The sequence below is a fragment of the Chelon labrosus genome, assembly GCF_963514085.1.
Source record: "Chelon labrosus genome assembly, chromosome: 18".
Lineage (NCBI taxonomy): Eukaryota > Metazoa > Chordata > Actinopteri > Mugiliformes > Mugilidae > Chelon > Chelon labrosus.
The window spans coordinates 18,610,525-18,628,665 of NC_140351.1; the positions used below are offsets into that span (position 1 = coordinate 18,610,525).

An 18,141-nucleotide genomic window follows, 5' to 3' on the forward strand; every position below is an offset into this window, starting at 1 on the left:
CGTGCCGTCGTATCGGCGCGGGAGATTGGTCAAAGGGGTTTACCCCAACTCGCAGAGGAAAGCAGGACTCTGAGCGGAAACTCTCTCTGCTCCTCGCTGTTTGTTTATGTCTCACCATAAACATTGCTGCTTTGAGAGGATTTGCCAATTATCATTCCAGGAACAGGGAACAAACACGCGAGGAAACGACTTCTGAGGGAGGAATTAAATCCTAGAAACACTAAAGTTTCTCTGTGAAGGAGAATTTGTCCAAAATGTGTCATTTCTGCACTGCTCTACTGTGGCCATGTAGTATAACAGGCAATATACATACACAAGAAGACAGTGTAGTTAAGTTAGACAATAATTTGTTTTTCACCCTGATTCCACTTCATTTAACCACACCAACTTAGCACCAAGTGTCACATCTCCTACACTGAGTGGATTTTCTTTCTGGATTGTATGTAAATCAGCCCTACTGTCACATTAGCATCTGCAACAGGCTTGAATTACACTCAGAATAAGCTGCTTTCTGTCTTATCCTCTCCAAAACTACAGCACGACCTTCACCTGACTTTAGCGGTGTGCAAAAAAAAGACAAGAAAAAAAAAACTCCGAAAGGCCGTACGGCTGAGGCATTGTGTGTAAACTCAGAATGACAGTTAAGGTTAAAGTCACTGCTGTGATACTGGCGTATGTGGTTAATAAGCTGTAACTGAGCAGTACGCACGGCAGCTTTAAACTGACGGGATATTTTAGTATCAAACATCCTGTAAAAGTTTATAGTTTTTCGGCAGGAACGGCATGTGGTTTGACTTAATTCAGAATAGCAACAGCTTAATTCGATAGTCTCAATAGTCTATATTTAATTCTATATTCTCTAAAGATTTTCTACCCAGACAAGGAGAAAGAGCACATGGATGTACCTGTTTGTAGAGCAGGGTTCTGTGCTTGGGCTTGTGGCTGTTGTGCTGGCTGTTGTGCTGGCTGTAGCAGCGGCCCAGGGCAGCGAGGTCCTTCATGATGGAGTTAAGGGCTTCCTCGTCGTCTAAATACAGAAAAGAGTTCATATGCAGTCATTCACACTACTCTGACGTTTAAGGAAGGAACTGAAACAAATATACCTCAACTGTTTCATGACATTTAGCTGCATGAACTCACTCGAGTCGGTGAGATAAGGTACAGCCTTCTTGACATTTTACACGTGAGTGTTACAAGCCTAACTAGGAGACATGGGGTAGATTCGATCCCTTGTCATTTGGCTAGTGTCGATACTTGTTTTGGCTCAGACGAGACGATGAGGCAACACCTGGTCTGATACTTCCTGTTCCGATGCCACCGGTGGAATTTACACAGATGGAAAGAATCCAGCGGTTTCTCACTTAGCTAATAAGAACAATATATTCTCTATGAACAGAGAAGCCACCTAGAAAAAGTATGTTTTCTTTGTATGACAGCCTAATAGGTTAATCATTATAAAGGTGTGATTAAGGTGGATAAACTGTGCTGATTAAACTCTACATACGATGGATAATCCTTGATGCGTACCTTCTTTGCAAGCACCCATTGCCGACAGCAATGCAGTCGCCTGGAGCGCTTCAACATTTCATCTTATGTCACTGGAGATATTCCAGGATCATAATAAGACACAGGCTGATCCTTTCTTTTATCAAATATTGATCATCAAAGTGGCCGCCGGCCAAACAAGGCAAAGACACGTTTCAGATTCATAACTCACACCTTATAGGGATAAAATAACAAACCTGCAAGAGAGTCAGAGCTCTATTTCTCACTTCTCTCCTCTCACTTCACACTTTTCACCACACACACACACACATACGCTCATGTGTAAAAGGCAGCAATCATGCAGATGAGCATGTCAGACATTACCATATCAAGAGACTTTAATGGGACCAATTATCTGAGTGTGGCGATTACCGTATAAAGAAGAGGTTGTTGACCTGAGCCCCTGCACTGCCTCTCAAATGAGCTCAGGGTGATTATAAAAAGAAACACACTGAGAAAACCAGCCAGGTGTGTGCAGGGCAAACAGCACCTGCAGGAAAGACCACATTCTTTAAAAGAAAACATCTTCGTGTTTGCGTTAGAGACCACTGGGAATGTGTGTCATAGTGACACCGGGGAGCAGATGGGGGTTGAGATGTCATATGATCTTGGTCTCACTGCACCAGCTGTTCACTGACAGACCAAGAGGTTCACAGAGGGGTCAGAACACACATGTGCAGAAGCATTAGTTTACACATGTAAGTATGGGTGCACCAATCTGAATCTTCCTCTCACAATACCTCATCTGATTGTTTTTTTTTTTTTGTCTGCTCCATGAAGTTCACTGGGGCTATTTTAATGTGAAGTAACATGAGGTCAGAGACCGCAGTGGAACTAAAAACAGTCTGATGGCTGAATATGACTGATAATGGACACACTGAATGAATCAGGCTGGTAACAATCTAGTGGACATATATGGGCAGATCACTGACTTGTCAAAAGCCAAAACATGTGTTGTGTGGGCACCCCTGATCTAAAAAGAAGCTACAACAAATATGCAACTGGACTTTTTTGAGCTTTCTTGAAGACAATTTATAAGTGGCTTTTTCAGTTCTGCCTGTACGACTGGTGGTGAGTTTGGGCTTACACATCTGAAAATGTTATGTACACATTTGGGTCAGAGAAGACTGGCTTGATGAGAGAAGTAAAAGCAGCAATCTATGTGAAATTGGGAAGTACAACTCTAAACTTACTACAAAGTACGAGCATCGCTCCCCATAAAGTGTCACATCCATTCACACGTTGAGTCCGGAGAGTTTCTCAGTTTTAATGGATCAGCCCCACCCAGTTTAATCTGAACAACATCCTCTAATTGCAAGTGAGTGTTGGATTGTTCAAGATGTTCCCAATAAAAACCTGAATTCCCCACCGGTCATTTAGAACTGACTAAGCCATTTGAATGAGAGGAGAAAGGTTCAGTTGCCTTCGCTTTAGCTTTATTTTCAATAGACCATGACCTGGATGACTGAGATTCTTCTCAGACATAGTCAGGCTTGTGATTATTTCATTTTTCCCCCAAAGTTTTTCGACAAGTTCTGTAAAATATGGTTGGATTTGTTCACTTCTGATGTTGCATACGTGAATGGAAAACACTACTAATAGCAGGAAGCCCTGTGGACAAATTGCACTTGCAATTGCACTTATGCTGTGACGGGATCATTCACAAGAAACTAGGAAATGTTGCTAAGGAGAGTGACGTCTGCAAAACCTTGCTCAGCTTGTTGCCACAGCAAACCAACCTAGGATAAGCGTATAAAAATGGACGGATGAGTGTTCGAACTGGCCATTTAAAGCAGGACTTTGTGCCTCTTCCTTAACGTACACAGTGCAAAAGACTCATTACCCATATGCTACTAGTCATACAGTGGCTAGGACTGTACCAGCAACATTTTGGAGTACAGTGAACCAGGCAAAGGCGTGTTTTATTGATTGAAGATCTATTTTTTCTTTTATTATTTTCACCGTAGATTATTTTTCCCTGGAAAACTACACCCACCAGCTCTCTTGGCAACCACTAACTATCACCTCTGGCCCATAAACCCGTGTTCCGGCCAGCGAGCCTGCACAAGCTGAGTTCGAGCCACATCAGCAGCTAAATACAGAGGTGGAGGTCTTGTTTGACCATGCAAATATAGCAGCCGGAGTGAAGTGAGAAATGACAGAACTCTCGGCTCGGCAGTACGCCACACTCCCTCCGCTTACAGACAAACTAAATAATGTGGAGTGATAAGAGAAGTTACACCCACAAAATCTCAGCCCACGGTGCAAATGCAGAGTGTGTGCAGGGGGAGGACTTTAAATTAATGATGATGAATTACACTGGAAGATTTATTATGTTAAAGCACCACAATGACGGCATACTGAGTGTAATTACAGACAGTCCAATATCCAAATGTATTCCTGTCACACCAAGAATGCGGTTAATGAGTAAATTCCTTTATGTGGCAACTGGATCTATATTTATGAAAAGAACACTAAGTAACAGACAGGTGACTCACTATCTTTCTTCCTTAGTTTGTTTAGGAGATAAGGCACATGAAACAAAAGAGAATTAATGAGAGAATGAAATCACACCTAGATGTGTACACGACCCGCATACCTCCACAATCACAACTATACAATGTTACTTCCCACCATCACGCAGCTGTGACATCCCCGTAGGGGCTGACAGAGGAGGCCCGGCTAGTTATAACACATGCTGTCAGCAGTGGTGGATGACTAACTGCTAGACCAGGCATGTCCTCTCTAAACAGGAAGGAACTGAATCACTAGTCTGAATGCGGAGCTTGGCTAACCACGTTATTCCGCGCCGGGAAATGAATGGGTTTAAGATGGAAATATTCAAAGATGGACACGTAGGAAAAGAGTGTTTTTTCCACAGCTACTCCGATTACATGCCAAATAGTCTGCAGGACTTTTTGCTTTGCTTTGATAGAGATGGGATTTTACATAACAGCAGGATGCAACTGTTGACTGATTTTACTATCAATCAATTAGCTTAATATGATCAGTTTATATATATTGGGAAAAAGGCTGATCATAATTTCCTAGACAGGGTTTGTTTTCTAACAAAGAGTCAGAAAACAAAAGATATCCTATAAAAAAGAAACATTTGTTTTTACAAATCGATATTGATTAATAAATGAATTCTGCAATCTTATCATCAGATGCATCAATAACTGTTGCAAACCTTCACTTTCATTTCTCACTATCTGTCTCTGGTGAACGTGTTGTTTCAGCCTCAGAGCTCCAGACTACCCTGCACACTCGCAGTCAAGGATACAAAACAAACAGAGGCCAGCATGTGCATATCTGTGTGTGTGTATATGTGTGCCTTTGTGTGTTTGGGACTTGTTCTGAAACCTATGGATAATAGCAGGGAAGGGAGAGTGGGAGGGCGGGCTGGTGAAGGGGGCAGTGAGAGTGTGAGAAATGCGTGGTGTTGCTGCTGCTCAGAGCTGGCTGCATCGGCCGCCTATAAATGAAGTTATTACATCACTAAGGCCTGGTCCACGGACACTGCCAGGCTGGGGCCGGCCAAGGCTAACCACCAGCTCGGTGGAAAGCAACCAGCTCACACACCGACCACAAATCAATGCTGGAAACAGCCTCGGAAACTGACTACAGAAACTTCAGAAACCCCATGACCCAGAATTTGTTCTGGTATGCCGAACGGCTGGGATACCTGCTGACAATTTCCTGAGCTTCTTATTGTGTCTTAGCTAAAATGTGACTAGCATAAGAAAAAGGGGAATTCCAGGAAGCTCAGCAGAGTGTGCAACATTACACAATGGAGGCTGATTGCTGCCCATTGCATCATCACTCTGCATTTTTTTCTTCTCTTTGCTCGGTCAAATGCTGGGAAAAGTGGCAGTGGATGAAATGAAGTAGGAACTCTAGTCCAAGATAACTACTGCTCAAGCCTTTAGAAAACACAGCAGCTAAAATAGCTGGGAGCTGAAGGTGCAATCACTCACTACTGCCCCAAGACTGTATGCACAATAGGGCTGGTTTTAAGAAACGAGTGCTGCAGTTCAGAAGCCAAAAGTGTGCAAGGACCAGCAGGGCAGTGACTGAGTATGTGTGCGAGGCAGGCTGCCTGAATGAAGACATTGAGGGGATTTCCTGGTGCAGAGAGACACATCATGGCAAAGGCATCCAGCAGGATTAGCAGCTGGAGCCAAGCGTGTCCTCACTCTGAAGGAGCAGAGCACTGACGCACAACACACAGATGCACACGCACCAGCTACGATAAGCGAGGCACGCTCTAAACTCGCGTCTCTACACACCTTGCTGTTTGTCGAAACTGTGGCGTGGGCCATTTAACAACTAATGGGTGCAATGTTTAACCCAGTGAAGTTAATCTTTCACCGAGAATAATGACTGATGTAAGGCATTGTGGGTGTGTGACAATAGTTGCACAATTAGTGTTTGCACAAGGTCTATGCTGAAAGTCTTTCTGTTGGGGAATGGCTGCAAATAGTTCCAGTCAATATCTGGAGGCAGTGACATTCCTCCTCTCAGCCTGTGTTCACTTATCTTACCACAATCATAAGATAAATGTAATAAGCTCTTAAAAAGTGCTTCATAGCTTCATATGTATAGATACTCATGGTCAAGCAAAGGTTTGCAAACAATCTGATTTGCTTTTTTGAAGAAAGCTATTTATAGCACCATATCTATGTTAAATATGGCATGTTGATATGGCAGGAGGCAATTAGCTTAGCTTTTTGCACAAAGAAGCCTCAAAGCCTCAAAAGTTAATATATCCAGGAGTCTGGATCTATGGTAGAGGCCTGCTGACATATGCTGCCTACAAAGGTGGTTATGGTTAATGTCTCCACAAGAAAACGCCATATGATCGGCCCTCTCTCGTTGTATTCACAACCTTACAAGTGACGCAGAGTAGTGATGTATTTGCTCATGTTGACATTCCAGCCTTTCATCAAGGTACCTGGTCTTTAACTTGCTAAGCTGTTAGCCTTTGTGGCTTCGAGGCAACAGTTTCCAGTTGGCAGCTGATGTTACCACTTGAACACCAAGAATTTAGTCTACACAACTTCCCATGTCATAACCATGAGGTGAGAAGTTTGGACAAACATGGCGGACATAAGTAACCGTAACCTAACCCAAACTTGCTAACACAACTGTTAGCGTTGTCAAGCTGAGTGTACATCTTTGACAAGTCCCTAACACTATACTTTTGAGCAAATACAGACATATTTAGGATTACTGTAACATGCACATCTTTTAAACTAATAAGCGTCTGAACTTGGGTAAAGAGACGAGCCGAGGAACAGGTGAATATGCTATAACCTAGCTATATATAGCTATCAACATGCTAGCGCTAGTCAGTCACTACAGCTCTTCTTATTTTTTTACTGGCCTCCACCCTGGCATTTTTCTCCCAAGACTGTACATCAAATAAGTTACTGAAAAAAAAAAAAAGAAAGAAGAAAAACTCTAGAGTTAGCAACAGCGTTATAATTTGGCTGGGCTAACAGTGCTGAGCTAAGCTAAGCTAAACGAAGCTAGATTCTGCATTGCACATCACAGCTCTACTTGATAAGCTTTTGCCAGTTATTTGAGAATGATATTACTGCTTTAACTTGATCAATGCTAACAATTATTTTGAGAATAAAGGTTTACCTTGAGAGTTCCTGTGTTGTCCGGGTCCATTTTGGAGACCGTCATCTGTGGATGCAAAAGGGAACATGGTTTTGCATCACAGTGGAAATAGGCCTGAATAGATCCATTCCTTTCATTCAAAAGTGGTTTTGTATGGAAGGAATGGACCAAAGATAATGATGTGATATTTTGAGCTTTGTTTAATTAAGCCAGCAAGCAATGGGCTCACAGGTCCTCCGGCCCTCTAGCTCCTGTACAAATATACCACAGAAGATAATCTATTGTTTGACTTGGATTGTATGGAGGTACACAATACACATCTGTGTTTGTGTGACAGATTTTATTTTTTTTGCACAAACGTAGGAGTGCATGTGTGTGTTCAATTCTACATCGTTTATTTATATTTACACCTGGTAGGCGTGAACATAAATAAATCTGGTACACTGACAGTATGTGTTCATACTTCCAATGTGCCAAAATCAAGTTTTTCAAGTTGAAACATACAGAAAAACTGTTAAGAAAGAACAATAAGAAAAAAAATAAAAGCAAAATGGGCCATCTGGAACTAAAAGTCATTTCACACCTCTCTTTTCTTGCTACACGGTATTTTTCTCTGTACTGTTCCTGCCAGAGGAAGTGTGAGAGGTGTGTATGTTTTTCGCGTATCCATGTTCTCGTGTACGTACAGCAGCCTGCTTTCAAATGCAACTCACCCATGTTTACTGTCATCATCAGGAAGTGGCCCTGTTGAACTCGAGCACGGAGCTCAACGTCTCTCTGCAAGCGAAGACTTCACCCTGAGAGCGAAAGAAACAAAAAACAACAGGGTTTCAACATCCAAGTTCTGTGCCATTTTCCCTCCGCTCGGCTCGCACAATATTTCTGTGATTGCACAAAAACAGTGACAAAACAGGACGCAGGTGGTAGTATCAACACAAAGCGTTTATTTTCCACATCGGTGTCACCGCTTGTGTTATTTATTTAATCTTTATTGGACTTGGTCTCTTGAGATTGACATATCCTTTTCTGAAAATGTTCCTGGCAGAAAAACAACAACACAACAGCCAAGAGCTGCATTTGTTGCTTGTAATCTATCTAAATCCTGAGACTGCCCCGATGTTCTTTATTGCCACTCTGAAAACCACAAGCACCAGTGAGGGAATTCCTCGACGCTTGATGATGGAGCAGCCTCGTGCCCTTGAGATCCCACGATGCAGCAGCGAGGCAGGCGTGGGCGTCTGCCTAACCACCTGCCTCAGGTAAAAGACCATAAGCATTTTTAGAAACAAAGCCAGAGCCTTCTTGGCGCATTAAGTTTCTGAGCGCAGAGCAGAAAAGCGCCTGTCACATCCCAGTCTTTTACCTCTGACATTTTGTGCGTCACTGATCTCAGTAAGTGAAGATTCGCAGGGGTTTTTTTTCCAAGAGCAAATCGCTTCCCCAAAAACCCCAATTTCACATCATTTCGCCATCATTTCATGCTGCTGCAGGCCAGTAAAGTGTTGACTTTTCTTAAAGATGATGGCTACATCCTGTAACGAGCTACTTGCAGATATTTCTCACACAAAAGAGCTGTGGGAAACATTCACTGGGTCTTTGAATGCACACTCTGCAAAAGAGGAACAGGAACTAGAGAGACAGCTGCACTACATTAAGTTCTGATATTTAAATATGTGTGGTGGCTATGAGCTAGTGTCTTACGGCAATAAACACTGAACCATGCAGAGGAGGGCTTTCTGCATGCTTCAATTCAAAAGCCAAAAATATGTAGGGCCAAATTTGAGACCTACTTGCAGAACAGCAACTGTGGCCACACATGATAGGATACAACAAAATAAACTGTTTAATAGCTCTCAATAACGTTAGCAAAACCCAGCCAACCTGAGCTAATGTTGGTCACCATTAACTAGCCAAACAAACACAGTCATGTGAGCGAATCCCCTGAGAGTGTTTAAAAGAAGTAAACATTCAAGTTTTCATTTGCAAAAGAAGCTGCTAATGGCCGCTTGTTGCTACATACAGACAACACAGAATCACAGCTACTGTCGTCAGTGGTTACAGTACGGTCTAACATTGCGTTTCAGCACCAATGACAGAGCCAAGGTTTGCACATCGGAGCGCACTGAAATGCCTCGTTTCTGGTCCCGTGACAAAATGTTATGATTTATTTTTGCAGCGTGAACTAAACAGTCACATGATGGATCGCGCAGTCCCATTCGAAGGCAGGAGAAAAAAGAGAAAGGGGGGAAACTAAATCATGCTAAACTGTAGGGAGTGAGGGTGTTTAAAAGTGTGCAGGCAGATTCAGCTTGTGTCACAACTCTCTCAGAAAGAAACCAAAAAAACAAAAAAACAAACTGAAGAGCCTCAAGAGAGATTAATGGCAACACTCCCCAAACGCATCATTTACTTTTGGCTATCTCCAGTGTCCATGCTGGTCTTGTGTTTGGAAGGCCTTCATCGTTGTGTACAGTACGTGTCTGTTACCCCAAACATTCAGCTCGGAAAATGCCCCAACAGAGACACAAACACTTTCTCTCTGTGTCAGCCCGAAAACTTTTCATAAAAGAAATAAAGGCGGCCGTGAGAGCAATTTGCAGCAGCCTGAGGGGCCGAGTCACCCGGGAGTCTGCAGATTTGAACATAGGAACACACAGTACGCGGCTGTCAGTGTGCACAAATCACTACAGAGTTGGAAAGCTAACACTAAATATGCAGCACGGCCAGAAATGATTCATCCACAGTTATAAAACCGTCACAATATGAGCGTTAAATTTGTGCAAACTTGGATAATATGGTCATAATGAACTAACAGTCAGTTTAGTCCATCTAATATAAAGGTAGCACTGTGTGAAAAGGGAATCTGGTACGTCACAGCAAAGCTCCGTACCAGACTCTGCTTGTGCGGTGCCGTTGACCACACATGAAAGACATGAACGACAGCCACAAGACAGGTGGTCTCCTAAAACCACGCCGCCCCAGTCTGTTGATGCCGCGCGCACACAAACGCGCACGGGAACAGAACAGCCTCTGTCCCGTGCCAGCGAGTCACCAGATGGCCCATCTGCTTCGCCCCTCTGCCCAGCATGATGCCCGGCGAGTGGCGCCCACTGATCGCCGGCCCAATTCTCCGCACACTTCTTGGCAGGCGGGCGACGTGACAGCCCCGCTTGTTGAAGATCAAATGCTAATCGCCACTCGCTCTTGTTGCTCAGCAGCCACACGTCCACCGAGAGAACACTGTCTGTCTGTCTGTCTGCCTGTGCACTGGATCATTTGAGACACAAACCATGAAAGAAACCTACAAATGCTAAGCACATCCAGAAGTGTTTCAAACACTGTCAAATATGGTCTATTGTTTCGCTGGCAGACGTCCCTCCTTTGTCACAAGCCGAAAACTGTCTTGAAATGATCAGACGAAGCTGATTAAAAACAAGAGGAGAGTGCAGGATGGGGTTTCAGGCGAGGGTTGTGGGGAATCGTCCCATCCACACAAAGCCGAGCCAAACTCCTCAAACCACACATTGCTATTTTATTTTTGTTGGAATAACTGCACGGGAATCGCAGCCAAGGCCATGCGAGTCAGCACGTATATGCTTGTGAACATCCCTTTTGACATCACTCTATAACCAAGAAAACAAGTGTGATGTTTGGCCTAGGAGGGGAACACCCCCTCTTTAGACTAGCGAAGTGGAAGGTCTGCTCTCCAGCTGCCTGGTGGCCTGAGCAACATTAGCTCATGTCTGACGTCACTCCCGTGGAGTCCCAGAGAAATCACCGCTTCAGAGGTCGACCTCCAAACCTCGCGGGGCTCTCTGGGTTTCCAGACTCTCCAACACAGAATGTCTGAAACAGCCACGAGAAGCCAAAATAGCAACTCCGTACACAATAGCAGACATCAGTAGATGGTGACAAATGAGGACACGTGGTAAAAGCATATTTAGGGAAGATTTGCAAAGGGATGTTCCTCTTCACTGCCTGGATCAAATTTAAACCTGCACATTAAGAGACAAGGCGGCTTAAACTGAACGCAAAACACATACCACTTTCACATCAGTACGGCAATTATAAAGCTATTGCCTGGACAGATTTAAATTATGTTAACTTTAAGATGATGTCCAAAGAATTTATACTCCCTGGATCATTAATCCAGTATTGGTCAGGCTGTATTATATAACTCAAGAAACTTTCAGGAGTTTGCCAAGTGATTTCTAAATCATATGGAAGTTAATGGAAGTCAATGGATACCTGGAAGAGTAGACTAAATACAAGTCCTTAAGTATTATAGCAAAATGATCTTTTAAGTACTTCTGATTTGACAGTGTAGGCGTCTATAAATAAAAAAAGATACACAAATTAGATTAAATCTCATGTAATGTACAGTCTTGGCATCATAATACCCATTAGGCTGTCTGAATCGCAGCTCAGACAGGATGTGACGGGTGATTAGTGAGCGTCGTTTATTTAGGTGACTTAGTCTTTTATAAAAGGTCATTGGCGGGGGTGTCCTGTCCGCTGAACTTTTGCCAAGACCGCGCTGTGGCCAGCCCTCATGAGTCACAAGGGGTATGCTGGTTAATTCTGGGAAGCAACACAATAGCATATGTCCTCTTGCTCAATAAGCCTGCTGAGGCTTTTCTACGCTGAGATGCATTTGAGGACCTCTAGTAGGAGTGTGTGAATGGGAGAACTTCACTCGATGTGGGGCCTGAGCACTCATTTGTCACGGCCTTGGCTCCTCTCGCTCGAGGTTTATGCTGAGAGGAGATCCAAGCTCTTCAGTGTGAGACAAAGACAAAGTCCTTCCTACAGCACGTCAAGAGGATTCTTCCCGTCATCTGGCACTAAATCTATGTTTTGTTTCAAATAAAGGAATTTCTCTTTTGATATAAAGCCAATATTTACCCATTTGTACTTTAAGTTTCAACTGTAAACGCATATTTGTGCCTGACACTACGCTGCAATGTCAAGTAGTAATGAGTTTTGCAAAGTGCAACATCTAAAAATGTTTGGCTGCCCATGAACCAACTCCCAAACCATGTAAATATATCCAGTGCAAAAAGATATGAAGTAAAGAGAAGAAAGAAACTGTCAGATTTGATAGGCTGGAACCAGAAACTACTTTCCATTTCCCCCAAACTATAAGGAAGTCAGCCATAGCTGGTTGGTTGGACAGTTGGTCTAGCAGTTTAGCCAGGACCAGACTAGATGTAATATTTATTACTGATGAGCAACCCAATTTTCATACAACAACACAAGCAAAGTTTTGACTAATCTACTAAAATGTATTACATATTTAAATCTTGTAAAGACATCCATGATTCTCAAATGTATTTTTCACTTCTGGTGATCCTGGGTTGCGGGCAGCACCATCATCAGATCAAAATGTAATTTTGCTCATGACTAAAACCTGCAAAAGAAATGACATTCCCATCCTCCCAAGGTGTAATTTGTGTTTAGAGCAAAATCTAGCATGCAACGTTGCACTGAGATGGTAAACATGATAGCATGTTATCAATCTGCTAAAGCCACAAGTATAGTCTCACAAGACCATGAGCATGTCCTGATTTATAGTCCTAAAATTGGGTTTTGTAGAAAATGTACCAATGAACATCTATTTCCCAGAGTCTAAATGAGGTCAAATGTAATGTTTGTAATAGGTTAATGGTATAAAACAGCAATGAACAGAAGATATGGGAGTCTGGAACCAGCACACGTTTCACATTTTTTCTTGATAAAAGACTGGTCTGTTGATCATATGATAAGTTTAAGGTTTCATTTTGCTGCAATGCTATTCGCAGGAGACAGCATCAGAGATAGGAGATACCAGTCTAAAGAACCCACAGGGGTGTATGAATAGTGAAGATGAATGTATTATCTAAACTCAGTGTAGAGGTAGCAAGCAGACTCCAGTGTAAGAGGATCCTCCTCAGTGAATGTGATGTATCTATTAGCTCTGAGATAAGCAGATCTGTCTGCCATTATCATCAACCACACAACACCGACTAAAAATAGCCAAATCAAAGAGCAATTCTCCAGCCGCCCATAATACATCCACTCCCCGGAACAGTCAAACCATATCCTCCACCCGAAGGGGAATCTGCACAATCTGTAAAGTAAGCTTTTCCATTATGACGTGGTATTACAAGCACTTTCATTCACTTGGTTCCTCCACCCAAAAGCAGCCATGCGGAGGCAGCTCATAGACGCAAGCCCATTTCACAAGGCACAATGTCAAACAGCTGCGGTTTAGGAAGAACTAAGGAAGTGTTTCAGTTTTGCCACCAAGCTGTTCATCCATGAAGACTGTCTCGGTTCCGGGCCTTTGATACTCTGAGTGAAGTCTGACAATGAAAGATCCAAAAGCAATTTCATGATTTCATTTCAAAAGTCCCCCCCTGTAGATTTCATTTAACACGTCTGCAACAAACAGGACTCTTTTCTTTGTTTTTAAAGCCGTAATAAATACACGAGCACCAGCAGACATAAAAAACATCTTTTATATGACTGTGTAGACACGCTTGTCCTCAGTGTTATTGTATGACCTACTCTGGCTGCTTGTTGTCTATCCGGCTGTCCTTGCAGCCTCAGGCCCCACTACTGCTGATGGCATTGTCCTTACGGCCAGACAAGCCGTGCAGACAAAGCTCAATCAGGACAACTTCCTCTTGGTTTCTGCAGCGGCGGGGGCCGGACCTTACTGCATTTTCACAGATAACCCTTCCACTTTGTCCACAAGTTGCTGCATTTTCTGGTTTTCAGCCGCCTTCTGACACGGCAACTGTAACTTCGTGCTAATTTACAGAACATAAAAGGAATGGCGTATGTAAAACATGGAAATTTTACATAGGCGTGCGAACCAGCAAGCAGCAGCGTCAGCAGTTTCTGCATTACGTCATCTTGGGTGTGCCGCGGCAAGCCGTGCACACCTGTATTTGAGCAGTGTCAATCTGTTGATATGATCATGAGGTCGACTCAGATTTGTGTCATGCTGAAAGGCTGGTTTTGTACTCCGTCTCATTGCCTGCCTTCTAATCTTCTCTGCTAAAAATCTATGTTACTGCCACAAGCACAATTCACGATAAGGAAGGCACAATCCATGTCGCAAGGATTTTATTGTAGCTGTGACGGGGTTTTGAAATGAGGCCAAAGAGTTAAATTTTTTTTTGTCCAAGTCAAACTTGAAAAACTAGTTTCTCTCATTCTCAGACTCTGCACTTAAGAGTGGCTTCACTCTTAACAGACTACTATAGAGATGGCTGGAGTGCTGCAGAGGCATTTGTTCCCCTGATCCTCCGAGGTTTGGTTACAGTGATCACTGGCTTTGTGATACCTCTGTGGCCAAGGTCCTATGAGCAATTTGATGAGGCATTGTGGTGGTAAAAAACATCTTCATCATGAACAACGTGATGGGATTGCCATATGCTCAAAAGTTTACCTGATTAGCTCTCCATTCTATGCCTCAGCAACTGAGGTCTATGGAGAATTCCCATTATCAGTACTGAAATGCCTTATGAAGGAAATCCGGATGGTCTAAGCTAATTTTGGACCATTATGGCTTCAATAAACTATTTAAAAACATGTTTCCTTTGTGAGTATAGGTGCACGTCTCTAGGCTGATAAAGGGTTAAAAGGTCAATATTTAAAGCATGAGGCATATAACCTGACTTTTAGTCAAACCGACAACAAAGCCAAATTGTGACTTTGCCTCACGTAGACCAAAACTTGCACTTGAACACGCCGCAAAGACTGCAGCCAATGCCCCTGGTACATACTGGACATTCTGCGCCTGTGTGAAAGCTAATAACTCTTCATACTAGCAGGTCATAGTAGGCTATATTTGCCAATTAAAAGGGGAAAACAGAAAAGCTACTATTAGCTGGGAGGCTACGAAGATAGAAAGAGCTACAAACTGTCCTACAGAGCTGGCTTTTCCTAAATCACGCTGATCAGTTGGCCTGCGGTTTACTCATTCTAGACGATCATGCTCAAAATATGTGTGCACTTAGAGGTTCAAATTAAATGAAGATTGAAAAATGTGAAGAGGCTTCTGTAAGCCCTTGAAGCTTTGACATGTGCTTACTTTTTATTTACTTCCGTTTATCTTCTCGTACTGAGGGGATTCTTGCTCGACTGGCTGAAAACCCGTCAACGAGGGTCCCACTAGCGGCAACGGTGCAGGACACACTATGATTTTGAAAGCCACATCACCGGCTTGTAAATTAAACTTTCTGAAGGACTGCACGACCACAATTGCAAAAAGAGCCCAGGGTGCTTTCCAAAAGCATTTTCCACTGATATATGTCTGCCTTTTGGTTCTCTGTAAATATTCTGGAGTACCTAACAATTCAGCATCAGGATGGCTAAGAAGGAATGACACACACCTGACGACACATTTTTTTTTTTCTTTTTCGTTTTCTACTCATTCAGTCTCTACATGATTCACAGTAACTTTTGACCACCGGCCTTCTGGTCAGGGGGCGTCTGGCAAGTGCTGAAGCTGGACGAGGCTGTGCAGAGATGCCAGCAGCAACAACCTTCTGACCAGTAAGTTTACATGTGCTAATTTCCAGAAGGAAAAACACCGCAAATGCTGTCTCAGAACTCTTCTTTGCAACTCCCCTTAACAGATGATTGGCAAGATGAGCTGTGTCAGCTATAAACGCCAATCTCAGTCATCAAAACACAATTAGCTAACCACCACATTTGTCTCTGGCGTCTTCCACTGTGGGATCCAGTGCCGTTATCAGCCCCGTGGATTGTTTTGCTAGAGGCACACCAATCGTATCTGTGGGCGGCTTCCACTTTGCAGGTTGACTCTCACTTTAAGGCTATTTCTGAGCTTGAGGGCACGCCAAGGAGCCGATAAACTCATCCATCAGTTTGCTGCGCTTCTTCACCACTTTTAACCCTGTGACAGCCTCAGAACGGACCCAGATTTATTTGCGTGGATAGAAATAGTCTGGAAACAGGAAGACTGTTGTGGGGGGGAAAAAATAAACACGTGAAGGAATTTTCAGGACAAGAACTTCCCTTCTTTGAAGAAAAACATCAGTTTAATTGACCACTGTGAATCACAGAGGTCTGGCAAGAAGACACAGAGAAAAGGACACAGGCTGTGAATGAGTCTACTGTGACAATGACTTTCCAGAAATCAACCGACTTAAAAATCTGGAGCATTTAAAATAAACCACAAATAATCAAATGCAAACTTTTTTATTTGGATTGCATGTTATGTCTGCAAATGTCTGCTTTAAGGGACTGTACACATTCAAATTCACCACAGGAACAGTTGCATTGAAATCCACTGGAAGCTGTCCAAGTTACAGTTTCCACTTGCATGAAGGCCTGTCCAGTAACACTGATGCCACTAAATGCACTGCATTTCAACAATAATTATAATTGAATAAGTCTGTTTGACTGTGTATTTCGCCTCATTTGCTGTAAACAGGAACAAATAAGAGCAGCAACTGGCACCAGGCAAATTACTCTTACCTTGTTATCTCAGTGTGTCCATGTTCTGCTCGTGGATGCAGGATTTAAGAAGATGAACTGATCGGAGAGTTACCACAGATAAACGACAGGGAGAGCGAAGATGAAGAAGAACAAGAAGAACAAGAAAAAAAAATCCAAACAGATGTAGAGCAAATCTTCCCAAAACAGTGGGTCTGAAATCCGGAAACTGCGCTCCAGCACTGAAGCGCACGAGCGGTTCAACCTTCTCCCCTCAGAGGTGCATTTAATCCAAAGTCGAGGGCGGTTTGTGATAATTAATTAAAACTGCAACGGCCGACGTGTGTTTCGGAGTAAAGTTTTCTTCGCCCTGCGCTTTGCTTGTCTCAACACACACTACAGCCGAGTAGGAGCCGAGTTTCTCCCTGGAGCTGCGTCTCTGATGTCAGCGACAACGTGAGCTCCAGGAAGTGGTGACGCTCTCCGGTGCTGCGTTTCCAAGGCAGCGGTGAAAAAATGCGGGGACTACCGCCCCCCTGTGGCCACATGGAGATAGTACAACTAACCACCTGGCCTGAATTATTACTAAAACTAAAAATGTTTTAGTATTAACATTAATAACAATGTAATTACTGTATTATATTGACCATATATATCACATGGTGAGTGAAATTTGCTTGAAATGACAAAATATGAATAGAATTAATATTTCTCTTTCTTTTAAGTGTAAGATAAGTGCTATTAGTTAAAGTATATTACGTTGAAAGCACACGGTTCTCTTCTATATTCACAAATTGTTGCCATATGACAACAATGTAATTTGAGCATTTTATAACAAACTTATCAGGTAAATGAAAAAGAAAGTTAACTTTTCTTTTGAAGGAATATCAAAAATTGCGTCAGTTCTCTTGACCTGTGCAGTGTCGCATGTCCGTGGTCCTGAATATGTAATATCGTGAAATATTTGTGGAGCAAAAAAAAATAACATTTTCGCAATTAAACAGTGAAATGGCACAACTACAACACCGCGTATTTGTACTGTGTCTTTTAATAGAGTACACAGAAAGAGCCAACTCTCACAATGCAACAACTTGCTGGTTTTGTCAGTTGTGAAATCTTTTTGTGAATTTTGGCAAAAGAAAAATTATGCTTTGGGCACACCACATTTTATTTTTATTTCAGCTGGAATGCAGTATGTGTCGTAGCAAGGAGAACAGGGAAATCAAGCAGTTTTATAAGAAATAAGGGCCCCAGATGCCTACCTTGTGGCACATTTTGCAATGACAACCATAAACCACCTTAAATGAAGGCCCTATTTTGAAACGACAATACCTCCCAACCTGCTTCTAGAGGCCCACTTCTATCTACCCTATCACAAATTTGCACTGGGGTGCCAGCAGCATCTCTCTTGATCCCTATAGGGCTCTACTGACCGTGCCAGTCTACAAAGTTCAAACTAGATGCATGTGCTGCAACCAAAAAGCCTGAGTGCTTCTCTGATTACTCCATCATTAT

The 18,141-nt window shown here is 42.9% G+C and overlaps 1 protein-coding gene across 2 annotated transcripts in view; it reads right to left on the bottom strand.

Moving 5' to 3' along the window:
* Nucleotides 1-17,056, bottom strand: part of map3k22 (mitogen-activated protein kinase kinase kinase 22) — a 35,577-nt gene extending 18,521 nt beyond the window's left edge. Inside the window, exons 1-4 of one of the 2 annotated variants that reach the window (XM_084565938.1) lie at nt 16,669-17,056; nt 7,887-7,970; nt 7,195-7,239; nt 906-1,027 (exon numbers count right to left, since the gene is read on the bottom strand). In XM_084565938.1, coding sequence (XP_084422064.1) covers nt 906-1,027; nt 7,195-7,239; nt 7,887-7,905 — 186 coding nt within the window. In that variant the 5' untranslated portion in view covers nt 7,906-7,970; nt 16,669-17,056. Of the gene's footprint in view, nt 1-905; nt 1,028-7,194; nt 7,541-7,886; nt 7,971-16,668 lie in introns of those variants that run through there. The other variant, XM_084565937.1, reaches the window with a different exon arrangement.
* Nucleotides 17,057-18,141: the final 1,085 nt, after the last annotated feature.